The 14,020-nt window shown below is 39.2% G+C and overlaps 1 protein-coding gene across 1 annotated transcript; it reads left to right on the forward strand.

Annotated features, from left to right (window-relative positions):
- Positions 1–504: 504 nt before the first annotated feature.
- Positions 505–12,806, forward strand: LOC126493234 (C-type lectin domain family 2 member D11-like). Its single transcript, XM_050130173.1, has 5 exons — positions 505–1,360; positions 8,650–8,781; positions 10,202–10,380; positions 10,956–11,062; positions 11,926–12,806. The coding sequence occupies exons 1-5, from the start codon at positions 1,285–1,287 to the stop codon at positions 12,068–12,070; spliced, it is 639 nt and encodes a 212-aa protein (XP_049986130.1). The 5' UTR covers positions 505–1,284; the 3' UTR covers positions 12,071–12,806.
- Positions 12,807–14,020: the final 1,214 nt, after the last annotated feature.

A 14,020-nucleotide genomic window follows, 5' to 3' on the forward strand; every position in this document is an offset into this window, starting at 1 on the left:
AAATTTGTAGTACTTTTAAAAACATTTATTTTAACTGATTTCTTTTATGTGCATTGATGTGAGGGTGTCAGATCCCATGGAACTGGAGTTAAAAAGCTGTGAGCTGGGTTCTGGGAATTGAACTTGGGTCCTCTCTAAGAGCAGCCAGTGCTGTTAACCATTGAGTCATTTCTCCAGCCCCTAAGTTTGGAGTACTTTTTAACATAGCCTTGGCTGGCCTGAAGCTTCCTCTGTAGACCAGGTTAACCTAGGACTCATAGAGATTCACCTGTCACAGCCTCCCCAGTTCTGGGGTCAGAGTCATATGCTACTGTACCCATCACCCAAATATTTTATTCTAGTATTTTAAAATTTTTCTGAGATGTTTACAATTTTCCTTGGCATATGTTTCTACATAATGACAATAATGCAAATTTGTTGTTTGGTTTTTGATTTTTTTTAGGATGATTATATTCCTTTGCTATATTTCTGGAGCACGTGCATTATAAATTCAAACTTTTCAAGCCTGTGATTCCAGCTCTGGAACAATCTGACATGCGCTTCTGACCTCTGCAGGCACCTGTACTCACAGACACAGACCCACAGAAAGGCACACACACACACACACATACAATTAAACCAATACAAATAATTTTAGAAAAACACCAACTCTGTTTCATAAAATGTCTATCCCCGAAATTCTTCTTGGCATCAAAGCTATGAATCTTGGTTTGGCCTGAATCAAAGGTCCCTGAAAATCTAGAGAAATGAGTCTCAATTGTAGGCTGTGACTTCTTTTGCAGGAGTTTTTGAATGTCTATATCACAGGGGTCACATATCAGATATCCTGCATAGCAATATTTACATTCTGATTCAGAACAATAGCAATACTACAGTAGTAATGAAATAAATTTATCATTGGCTGTCACCGCAGTATGATGAGCTGTCTTAATGGGGGACAGCATTAAGAAGGTTGAGAACCACTGACTGTGGACAGTGTGTCTCCAGCTCTCTCCATTCTGACTCTTGTCTCCCAGACATTCAGTCTCTGGATCTTTAGCACACAGAATCCTCTGTCCTGGCTCTGGTGCCTGCTTCGTAAATGATTTCCTCAAACTTCAGAGCTGCAGCAACATGGAGCTCACCACTCCAGAGGATCACCTCCCCTTTGTGTGGGTGCCAAGGCATGACATTTGCTGATGACAACCAGACCAAGTGGAACCGCCCCAAGCATAAACGGCATTTCTTCCCTCTCAATGTTTTCAGTTTCTTGTTGTAGCTGAAACTCAGCTTGTCAGCTCTGAGATGAGTGCTGCAGAGCCTGCAGAGGCTTTTGTGGGCATGTTCAGTACCACAGACAGACTGCAGGAAGGCGAGATCGGTATGTATTTAAGGCGTATTCTAATGGAACTACAAGAGCAGAGAGCTGCTTGTCAGGGAAGGGAATAGAAGCAGAGGGCAGAGGAGCTGAACCTCAGGACTGTGAGCCTGCCACAGGGGTTTCTGCAGAACCAGAAAACACAGACAGGAGTTTAGTTAGCTAAGAGGTTTTTATATTAGTTATTCTATTGGAACATATAATATTTCACACTTAAATAGTTCTCAAGCAAGAGAAATGAACAGTGAATTGCTATACAAGTGCCTTAGTGAAGGCTTTTCTTTTCTCTTTTCTTTTCTTCTCTCTCTCTCTCTCTCCCTCTCCCTCTCCTCCCTCTCCCTTTTCTCCCTCTCCCTTTTCTCCCTCTCCCTCTCCCCCTCCCCCTCCCCCTCCCCTCCCCCTCCCTCTCCCTCTCCCTCTTCCTCTCTCACTTCTCCCTCTCTCTCACTCTTCCTCTCCTCCCTCTCGTTCTCGTTCTTTGTTCTTAGCTTGCTAGTCCACTCTTTTCTCAGGGATCTGATAAATTACACTTTGGTGAATAACACCAAGTCCCTGTGGAAAATGCTTGCTCTTTAAGTCCCACAGCAAAGGCAAATTCAAACAAAGGCTTTACATTGTGCAGAGTGACAGGAGGTGCCTGAGAAGCTGGAGCTTTTGCTTTGCAGATCCATTGTGATGGAAAAGGATGTAAAGAGGAGGCTGGAGGCCTGGGGTCCAGGCTGACCCCACCTTCTGCATTTTGAGCTCCTAGTAAATTATACTAGGGAATAAAATGGGTTGTCTACTTTAGTCTTCAGAAAGAAAGCGAATTTGTGTTTATTGCATTTTGAAAATGTCTATGCTTCATTATATTTTACTCTTTTATATTCTTTTTTTTCTTCATCCCTGTCCCTTCACCTTAATATTTTTCTTCTAGGAAAAACTATGGGATTTTGGCAAAGCAAAACTGGTATTTACCAAAATATAAAATTAATGACAAAATATTAACACTTATCACTTAAGCCGAGTATTCTCCTAACTGAAACTATATTATTAGCACTATTATTATTATTATTATGTTGTTGTTGTTGTTTGTTGCTGCTGCTGCTGTTGCTGCTGCTTCTGTCTGCTGCTGATTGACTAATTCTTTGAGACAGTCTCATACTTTATTCCAACTGTCTGATAACCCCTGTTCCCTTTGACCCAGCAAGGTTGACTTTTGAAAACAAATACTTACCCAATAGGAACACACCTGTTATGAATGTGTAGCTTCTGTCCAAAGGATGAATGTTGTGCAACTGGAGGCATTTCGCAACTTGTAACTTATCTCTTGTCTCTCATTTGAAACCATAGCTGGTTCTGTGAGTGAAGCAGGCTTTTTGTTTTGTTGTAATTTGTTTTGTTTTTCAAGAAAGGGTTTCCTGTTTGGTCAAAAGCTTCCTAGCTTCCTAACACCACTTTATACAAAGAATCTGGAAAGTTATAATGGGGGCCTCACCCCAGTCCCTGGCACTCATCTTTGAAATACTGGGCAGAAACTCCATTTCAAGCTCCATCCCCTGGGAGTTGCCTTAGTCCAAACTCCACCTCTGAGAAAGCTTGCCAAGAATTACCCCTCCACAGGGCATGTCACTGAGGCCTGCCAAATGGTAACTCCTCCCAGGGGAAGGTCGAGACCACGCCCACAGGCTACTTAAACTGCCCCCTAGAGACTACACATGGTCTCCACTTCTCAATCTCCCCTTGTCATGTTTTCTTGGTGCCACTAGGGAGCACTGCATTCAATATTGGCGTTTTTTATTTGGTCTGATTTGGTCTGATTGTACTTATTTGCTTTCACGGAGAGGCTCATCCAAGAAATATTCCTAACATTTCCCTGTGTAGCCCTGGCTGCACTGGAACTCACTCTTATAGACCAGGCTGGTCTCAAATGCAGGTATCTGACTACCTGCCTCTGCCTCCTGAATATTAAAGATTCCTGGCACTTAAAAAAAAAAAATAAACTAAAAACTAGATCAGCAATGTTTCATTACTTTGTTTTTTGAGAGATCATTTCTAATATTGTTTCCTAATAAGACACAAAAGCTATGTTACAACTGTGCTATGGAATGCGTTAGGTTTTAGAAAGAGATGCATGTATATACAGTTTGAGAAAGTTGGACAAAAAATTGCCATTTATGTATCAAAATGAAAGAGGCTGTATCATTTTATATCACTGGAAATACAGAGGATGACCAGTAAATCTTGATGTTGATATCATATATGAAATGTCTGGTGTGAAATCCTGTTTGAACTCAGGGAAAGGAAAAAGTTACACCATTTATGTACCAAGATGAAACACACAGTATTAGATTTTATTCAACTGTAAATATGAACAACTATCAGTAAATCTTGCTGTTGATAATGTATATGAAATATCTGGTGCGAAATCCTACTGGAACCTGGGTGATTAGATGCTTGAAATCTCTACTAGAAGACATATCAGGTATTGTTCTTTAGCACAATCCCAAACTTTATAGTTTGGTTCTCTTTTTCTTTTTTGTCTTCCTTTTATTTTTTTTAATTGACATTTTACACTTACCACACACTTTTATTGTTTCCTTAAGATGACTATATTTAGAAACTCCCTCAGCTATTTTTAGGAACACTATACATTATTGTGAACTATATCCTACTATGCCTTTGATGCCAGAGCTGATACCTCTTTGTAGGAAATATTGCCTCTTTCCTCTTTACTCTCCCAAGACCTGTAAGAGATATTAATACCCGTGTATGTTTTGTGACATTATTCATAATAACCAGCCCATGGAACCCACCTTCATCTATCAGTGAATAAATGGGGAAAATTGTGACATATACAAAAGAGAAGATGAGATGATACCTTTTGTGACAGCATGCATAGACCTGAGTGACATGCTGAGTAAAATTAATCAGGCACAGAGGGCATAACACTGCTTGACAGTTAGATGGAATGGCTAAGAGTATGGACTATTAATTCAGAATTTGGCAGAGATTTTAAGTACACTTCTATACTCAACAATCATAGGTAAGTGTAGACATTTCAAGTTTGAAGGTGCTTAGAAATCTGATTATTTTTTTAAAGAAGTAATCTTGGGAATGGGGTGACAAGAGGAATAGAAAAATGATGAAAATTGACTTCCCACATGCTGACCAGTGTTGGTAGTGAGTACATGAGAATTTAACATATTTTTCTTTATTTTTGTATAGATTTGCAATTCCCAATAATAAATGTCTTGTTTTCAAATGTTAAAAAATAGAAGAGAAGAAAAGAAAAGATGAGAAATGACTTACAGATGAACTGACCTTCAGAAGAACAGTGAAACAAATGGGTCTTTATTGGGAGACATTAAAGGACACTTTGAATATCACCTTAATAGAAAGAAAAAAAGACGAAATCATGATAATTGAGTTTCTAAAGAAATTTTCTGTTGGTGAAGGCAACTTCTTCACTTCCTGTTTGTTCAGACTCTGAAATAATCATGCAGAAACTTTATTATTTAAATTACTGCTTGCACTACTAAATCTAGTTTCTTATTGGCTAGCTCTTACATCTTAAATTAACCCATTTCTATTAATCTGTATATCGTCACATGGCTGTGGTTTACTAGCAAGATTCTGTTGCATTTGTCTCCTGCAACAAAGGTCTACATGAGTGTTGCAACTCTACCTTCTTTTTCCTAGCACTCAGTTTAATTTTCCTTCCTAGCTCTAGCCTGTAAAGACTCTGGCTGAAACAGGTTTATTCATTAACCAATTAAAGCAACACATAGACAGAATTTTTATCTAATATGAACAACAAAATATGAATGTTGAGAGTTTTGTATGTAGTCAAAATCCAAAGGACATTATATAATGCTTACCACCCTCAAATCCTAAGCATTGTCTTTCTTGTTAGTTGAAGTATCAGTCCTCTTAAGACTTGGACATGTATTCTTGTGTCAGACATATGCTCACGTCTCCATCACAGTGAAATAAAGATTTATAACTCCACTCAAATTCCTCTGAGGCACATTGCAGATTCTTCCCAGACAGTCCTTTCTGATATTTGTTTTTCCAGACATTTGCTGTTGTCATGGATCCTACAGACTGGTAGTCATCCACATGTGTTACTTGTGTGTCAAGTATAAACAGTTGACCTCAGAGTTATGTTCCAAGCACCACTGATCCACAAACAGTTCTGAATTTAGAACTTTGAAAGCAGCTTGAAATACATTAGCTTTTATTTTGCAGAAGGTTAAGAAAAGCCAACAGGAACACTGGTAGATTAGATTAGCTAAAGCAGAAACAATGTAGTGATGTTTGGAAAGACATAAATAAACCCCACACAGCTTTGTTATCCAATTCTCAAGATTGGCAGCAGGACAACTGTCTCAGAGCTCACTACTCTAGAGCTCTGGAGGATCTAAGCCCAAGGAACACTTAGGAACAGTAAGAGAGATGGTCAGGCACAAGCATATGCTCCAAGTTTTCCTTTAGAATGCCCCATCAACAGTGTTCAGTAATATTGATTTACATTGTCAAAGCTAGAGAATATTTGGCTTGATTCCAGATGTGATTTTTAAAAAGTATTTTATATTTTTTCTAAGATTCTCGAAAGTTACTGTCAATATTTATATGTAGATTTTATTTTTTAGTGAAAATATGGGTTTTTATTTTTCTTGGGGGAATATGTGACTAGCAGTGCCATGGCCTTATAGTAAGTGTATTCTCATTTATATAAACTGATGATCTATTTCCAGTTGTCTTTTCTCAAACCTGATCATGCTGAACATATTTAATACATGAACGTTGTTGGCCAGTATTCAAGTCTTTGGTCCATTTTTATTCTCTCTCTCTCTCTCTCTCTCTCTCTCTCTCTCTCTCTCTCTCTCTCTTAAAACAATAAGTTCTCACAACTCTCAGAATACAACTCCTTTTTGATCTATGTCCTGCAAATATTGTTTTTTGAATTCCCTTTGAAAGACTCAGAAAAGAGGGATTTTTAAAATTAGGCCAAAATTCAAATGTTCCATATTCTATAATGTGGATTGGGATTTTGGTATTATACCCGAGACACTTTTATTCACCACTAGGTCACAGGGGATTTTTTTTTCACTCTTTTTCTCAAATAGTTTTATGGTCCTAGGCTTCATACTTGGGTAGCATTTTATAGAAGGTAGGAGAAGTGAGTTTTAGTATGTGATACAGATTGCCTCAGAGGCTAGGCAGAAGCCAAAACATACTCAAATCTTTGTTTCTGCCCCTCTATGATTAGGTGGTGTCATTTCTGAAAATTTGACCTCTTGATTTTTCTAAGTTGCTCAGCTAGACTAATTCTTTTGTATTTTCATACAATTTGAAGGTTATCTTGTGCTGGATGGCTAAACATGGTTAAAGGCACTGGCTTCTTTTGCAGGGACCCAGATTTAGTCTCTTGTACTTTCATGGCCACCACAACTTTTGTAACTCCATTTCCAAGGAATTCAGTACACTTTTCTGGTTTCCTTTTGGATCAGGCATGCACATCATGCACAGACATAAAATGAGTCTTTCTTTGTCCCTCCACCTTCCAAATGATGACATAGAAACTTCTTATTAGTTATGAAAGTTTGGCCTTAGTTTAGGCTTTTTTTTTATAAAAGAAAAACATTTATTTGGCCTTAGTTTAGGCTTCTTTTGAACTTGATCTTAGAACTTAAATTTACCCATTTCTAATAACCTATGTTTTGCATTGTAGTTTTTTTTTTTACCTTGCTTTCATTCTGTATGTTCAACACTTTCAGTGTCTCTTTGACATCTCGATTTTTCTTCCTCTCCAAGGAAATCCCACCTATCTCGCCTACATAGTTATTGACCTTTCAGCTCTTTATTAAACCAATCAGAAAGTGCCTCGGCAGAGACACATCTTCACGGTGTACAAATATTCTGTAACATAGACATATATGCAGGCAAATCAACCATATGCATAAAATAAAAAATAAATTTCATAAGAATGACAGACCTTGCTTATTTCTTTGAAATGGCCTATAACCATAAATGTGTTGGAAAGAAGTCCTTCAACTACTAGCCTGCTGAGAGCTTTTGTTATTTTGTGCTAATATTAATTTATTTCATGCAATATTGAAAATTTCTTAAAATGTTCCCATATTTCACCCATTAATGATGTCAATGTGTTCTATTATATTTAAGTGTGTTTACTAATTTATTTACTCACTTGGTTCTAATGTGCTCTGTTATATTATGGATGTGTTTACTAATTTATTTACCTCCTCGGTTTTTGAAACTTATCCAGGTTGGCCTCAAACATCCTTTGTAGCCTGATGTGGGAGTGTCATATATCAATCTGTTGATTTCATTGGTTAAGTTATAATAAACCAACTGCTTGGCCTCAGCTTAGAACATAGATGGGAGGAGTAAACAGAATAGAATTCTGGGCAGAAGAGGAAGTGAGGTCAGACTCTGCTCTGCTCCCAGAGAGACGCCATGCTCAGCTCTCCTGGGTAGACACAACGATGGATGGAGGCTAGAATCTTCCCGGTAAGCGCACCTTGGGGTGCTTACACACATTATTAGAAATGGGCTAGTCCAGGTGCGAGAATTAGCCTGTAAGGGCTAGAGTTCATGGGCCAAGCAGTTCTTAAATGAATACAGTTTGCGTGTTGTTATTTCGGGCATGAGCTAGGCAAGCGGCCGGGGTGTTGGGGACGCAGCCCTGCCGCCCTTATTTCAACAGTAGCCAAGGCTGGTCTCATACCCATGGCTCTCCAACTTCTGCATCTCTAGCACGAGAACTGGAGAAGTGTACCCACATATCTGTCTTGTTGACTAGAAGGGGAGTTATACAGACAGTCATTAGCTGTCCCATGTGGAAGATGGGAGCCAAACTTGGGTCCTCTATAAGAGCAACAACTTTTCTAATTTCTCAGTTGTCTATATCTCCAGCCTCTTGCTGATTCCTGCCACCTCCAACCCCCACAATGTTTCCCTCTGTCCTAACCAGTCTATTCTTAAGAAACTAACTGCACAGGTAATTTTTTTCTTGTTGTTGTTGTATCTTTTTCATCCTGGTCTCCACTCTTTCTGTTTCTAATCAGTTTAATGGCTTTTAGTTCAATAACTGGAGGACTTCATAGTGACACTTCTGCTTTTCTTTCTTCAACTTTTCTGTGAGCCATAAACATCATTTCCAGATCAGGACATTATGTGAAGGGTGTTTGCAGAGAAGGAGTACAAGCCAAATTAACAGATGATTCTGAGTAAATACAGATTTTTCCATGAAAGATTCTTGAGATTGATATTTTTATATTTTTCAGGTAAAAGGCTCCAAGGAAAATGTTTCAAAATTGTCTCCCCCGTGTCTCCTGCTAGGCTTCACTGCTGCTATGCAGTGATCATCTTCCTCACTGTAGCTGTAATTGGTCTTTCTGTTGCTCTGTCATTTCCAGGTGAGTGACATTCTCCAGATCCTGCAGCGTTCTGTCCACATCCACACTGTCAGTTACACTTTCTGAGCACTGTGAGCCAGGCAATGTGTGAGGGGAAGGAGAGAGGACGCAGTGGAAATTCCTGTTCTCTGGGAGCTTAGGTTTTAGCAGAAAGGTGCAATGAATGATCAGCACAGACTTTGGTGTGCACAGGAGGCCAGGCTCAGCATCCCTGAGAAAATGGCACTGAGCAACCTCTCCACAGATGCAGGAGACATTGGTCTACCATGGGGAACTATTCAAAATAGAAAACAAGGCGAGCAATACCCAAAGAAGGAAGATCAAGGAACTGTGAGGACAGAGAAAAGAACTATGTCCAGGATAATACAGCACCTTCTCCCGTGACCCATGGAGTTAGTTTCCATGTTCAACTATATTTTGATAGTATTCAATGAAAGGTTTTTGAAGTGATCAATTTATAGAATTTTAGAGCTACACTGTTCAGAATAGTGTAATAAGAGACTTGTACTGTTGCCATCTGGCAGGGGGGTACTTTCCCTCTTGACTGGTTGGCCACCAAGTTGATAGGGGGAAAATTAAGAAGGGGTGACAGAAATTTTTTTATACAGTCCATGACAACAGATGAAGAGAGGCCTCTGGGAGACAGACTTAATGGATCAGCTAAAGTTTATTCCAAAGTATAAGGAATTTAAAGGATTAAGAAGACTGGGGACAAACTGTAGACTTGGTTTGTGCCTGTAGGGTTCTTTAGAATAGACTTTCTCACATAAGACTTCTTAGCATGGTTCTGTATTAAGGGCAACTAAGGATGAATCAAGCCTCTGGTATTAAAACAGGTATCTGGTTCAGAGACAGCTTTCAGATAACATCAGTCCTCCAGGCCCAGGGACATCCTCTAGATGAGGCTAAACAGAGAGCAGGAAGCTTTGTTGGGGAAGGAGGAATTTCTTTATTGTCAAGCTTAGAGAGAAAGCTGCTAGCCTATGGCAGACTGTGACCTTTAATGAGTCAGTATGTATTCCAACATCTTGAGCAATCTCTTAGTGTAACAGATCCACACTGTATATACTGCCTTCCCAATAGTCCTCCTGGTTATCTAAGTTATCAGGCTGACTGTCAAAGTAGGTGTCCATACATGGTGCTTGTTGCTCTAGCAGCCCAACTGTAGTGAACAATCATAAAGCACAAAAAGTGATAATGTTATAAAAACTCAGTTCCTGTGCCCCTGTTGTCAGTGAGTACCTGAGAGAGATTGGGGTACAGGCCTGAGATGGGATGCCTTTAGCTAAAGGGCCATTATCCTAAGGAGAAGACCCCTCCAGATCAGTTAGGAAGACTATAGTCAAAATCACACCTCACATCTGAGCTCAGTAGGCTATGTCAATTCTTGTTATAACTCATTTTATTGTCTAAATTTTAGGAGAAAAGCCAGAACAGGTCTCAGCCAAAAATACCTATGCTGTTTGCCCAAGAAACTGGATTGGATTTGGGAGTAAATGTTTTTATTTTTCTGAAGACACAAGCAACTGGACATTCAGTTGGAATTTCTGCATGAAACTAAAGGCACAGTTAGCTAAATTTGACAACATGGAGGAACTGGTAAGAAAGGATCAATAGTGATTTGTTTTTTTCTATTGAATATGTCTTGCCTTGAGATAGACTGGTAAAAGATGAAGCATGCGGAAGGATCACCCTTTGCAGATGGAGACATGGAGAACACATGATTGTGTGCCATATACTGATGATAATAATCCTGATTGGAGTCCTCAGACATTCATGAAACATTTTCTCATGTAGTTCTCATAGTCAACCTGGAGGGTCTGATATGCCACTTTACTGAGATATCTGCGGGTGATGAGCATTTTTCTCCAAGCTAACAAAGGCTGCATCCTGAAGGTGACAATTGTTAATAACTGCAAGGGCAGGCTTAACCGGGAACTCACCTAGCCATGAAGAATATGTCGTTACACTTGGTACTTTAATTCAAATGAGGTACTTAAGAATTATGACTCTAAACTGGTTCCACTGAGAACTGAGGGCTATTATGGCTCCAAAGTCTGTGTCCCTCACTTATACTCTCCTGCTGTCTAAAGAGAAAGCTGGGGGTTGGGGGACACTCAAGAGTCATCTGAAACAGAGAGACACATAGTTTTGCTTTCCATGTTTCATGACAGAATTTCCTGAGGAGATACAAAGGGACCTTTGACTACTGGATCGGCCTACACAGAGAGTCATCACAGCACCCTTGGATGTGGATGGACAACACAGAATATAACAGCTCGTATGTTTTCAAACCACTTTCCTTCTACTGTGATCATTTGTTATGAAGTGTGTGAGTTGTGTCTATTAGAGAGGAATGGCTGTGTCATGTGAAGCCAGCTGCACTGCCTTGGAGGTATATTGGCCATCATTTTCAAAACCTTTGCTTAGTGTGATTTTCCTCAAATTTTTTAGCATGATGATGGCATTTAGGGTAGCTATTGTCTTCTCCATCACTAATTTAAATTTCTTTGTTGTTGATAAATGTCCTGTGTGGAATGTAGAAATAACCTTAGAAGGGCAATGAAAGCCCTGAGACTTCAGGAAGCTAATGTATAAGAACAAGCCTGAGACCCATCAGTCCACCATGTGTCTGGCTGTACCTGTTCACAGAAGCAGAGGTTTCACATCCTTGAAAACCTCCTTTTAAATCTAACTAGAGAGCACCCAAGACAATTTTTAATATGAGCATAGATGCTTTGAATGGAGCCATTATAGACCCAGTCTTGTCCATTATTAAAGTCCATTCAGAAATTTACTAAGAAGTGGTTTTTCCCATATGTGAAATGCTTCAAAACAGAATTGGAAATCATGCTCAGAGATGCCACCTATGGCTGTAGTTCATTTGAACTGGGAGCAAGCACTAGTTAAATTCTTTGTACACAAATTGAAGGGTTGGTTCAACTTGGATGAATGTCAAAGGTACTGTGTTCAAATCAAATCCTGAGAATGAAAAAGACAATAGGCACAAAACTAGTGCAGATGATTCTCTTGGACTCTGCCTTTGATCATATTACAAATAAGTACTAGAGACAGACAAGATTTCACTGAGGAGCAAATGCAGTTCTGGGTTCTGCAGATTTACTGTTCTTGGTTTATTTTCAGGGTTCCCATCCGAGGAGTGGAAGACTATGCCTACCTGAACAACAACGGGATCAGCACTGCCAGGATCTATGCAGACAGAAGATGGATCTGTAGCAAGCCCAACAGCTATATCCTCGAATGTCAAATTCCTTTTTCCTCTTTCTAGTCTTTGTAAAGAGATGCTTTGCAACCTAATATCTACAGTTGCTGCTCTAACCCCTGTTTGCCAACATTGTTATCAAAATGAATTGGCTGCCAACTGGGTCACAGGAGCATTTAGGCATCATGCAGTCTCCCTGATGACAATAGGTCCGAGAGCGCTCCTGGGACAGCAAGTATTTGGCAAGAGGTGGTCTGTGTCCTACAGGATCAAACATTCAGCCAAGATTTAAATCTTCACATAACACAGAGAAGCATATCCATCTAATAAAAAAAAAGAATTGAGAATATTTCTTTACATCCAAATGATAAACATATTGAAGAACTGCACAACCAAGGGTTTAGAAGAACATAGATTAGATTGAAATACTCGTTGGCACTCATACCTTAAGCTAAAAGTACAATTAATGTTAGTGAACTACTTTTATGAAATGAAGTTTTTGTTCAGATAGTCCTCCTTTTAAATTTATTGCAATTGCCCTTGGACTTTAATAATTAAAAAACAACTGGACAGTGATGATACATGCCTTTAACCCCAGCACTCAGGAGGCAGAGGCAGGTGGATCTCTGTGAGTTTGAGACCAGCCTGGTCTTCAGAGCTGTTCTAAGAGAGATAGGGTTGTTACCCAGAGAAATTCTGTATCAAAAACCAAAACAAAAAAACTAAAAAAATTTAAAAAAAAAAGAAGGAAAGAAAAGCAGCAGGGAATAGTGTCAAAAGTCTTTAATTCCAGCACTCAGGAGCCATAAGCAGGTGAATCTCTGTGAGTTCGAAGCCAGCTTGGTTTACAAATTAAGTTCTAGGATGGCCAAAACTACACTTAGGTATCCCGTTTCAGGGGGAAAAAAAGAAAAAGAAGAAATGAAAAGCAGAAGGGCTGGTGTTTTTAGAAAACTACTTGTGTTTTCCAAAAAGTAAAAGCATGTACTCCCAAATCCAATCCAGTTACTTAGGCAAGCAGAATGGGTATTTTTGATTGGGACCTATAATTAAGTACATCTGTAACTCCAGGTACTTAAGGGTTGAAACAGGAGGGTCACACGTAGGATCTGAAAGAATGAGAATACTAATGATAAGGAAGATGAGAATCCATTTGAGCATCCTGTAATTTGGGGACACACACTACATATTCTTTTCAAAAGTCGTTCCAACATGCCAAAGAATTTAAAAAGTATTTAACACTAAGATTTACTTCATACTTTCCAATTTAAAACATTAAGGACATTGTCAAATTGTTCCTCTATTTTAGTTTTCAATGTTTCTGTTTTCAATTATTCTCTTCTAAGTACGTCTTAAAAACAAATGCCATTTTGTTTAATGGTTTGCTTGGATTTATTTCACATCAAAGGGGACTTACACTCCTCAGGCATTCAAGACTTAATCTCTCAGTAGTGTGTGTACTATTGGCTCCTTAAAATCAAGGTATTTAAAATCTTTGTAGAGCAGCTACACTGTACTGATGAGTCCCAAAAAGGACGAAATAGCAGGTTGCGAAGCATCTCTCGAAATCTTCATCTCCTCCTTTCCTCCATGTTCTATTCAAAAAATACTTTTATATCTACTTCTTTTTGTATTTATTACTTGTGCTTAAGGATGTGTGTGTGTGTGTGTGTGTGTGTGTGTGTGTGTGTGTGTGTACTGCCTGGACTGACACAGCTCAGAAGGAGTGAGCTCTCCAGAACTAAGTGATAAATGTGCACCACCTGAGCTGATCTGAGAGATCAGAAGGCATCATCACCCCGAAACTGGGCATGTAAACTCATGTTGGTTTTGTGCACCACCTGAGCTGATCTGAGAGATCAGAAGGCATCATCACCCCGAAACTGGGCATGTAAACTCATGTTGGTTTTGGGAATGGATCAATGGGGAGAGCACAGACAATGATGGGTAGTGCCATTCCCTGGACTGGTGGAACTGGGTGGGTTCTATAAAAAAAAAAAAAAAAAAAAAAAAAAA

Source organism: Alexandromys fortis, unplaced genomic scaffold, assembly GCF_014885135.2.
Source record: "Alexandromys fortis isolate MF-2015 unplaced genomic scaffold, M_Fortis_MF-2015_v1.1 scaffold_307, whole genome shotgun sequence".
NCBI lineage: Eukaryota > Metazoa > Chordata > Mammalia > Rodentia > Cricetidae > Alexandromys > Alexandromys fortis.

Coding starts and splice junctions, on each gene's coding strand:
- LOC126493234 (XM_050130173.1), top strand. CDS start 1,285: ATGAGTGCTGCAGAGCCTGCAGAGGCTTTTGTGGGCATGTTCAGTACC. Junction 1,361..8,649: donor ACTGCAGGAAGGCGAGATCG/GTATGTATTTAA, acceptor TATATTTTTCAG/GTAAAAGGCTCCAAGGAAAA. Junction 10,381..10,955: donor TTGACAACATGGAGGAACTG/GTAAGAAAGGAT, acceptor GTTTCATGACAG/AATTTCCTGAGGAGATACAA.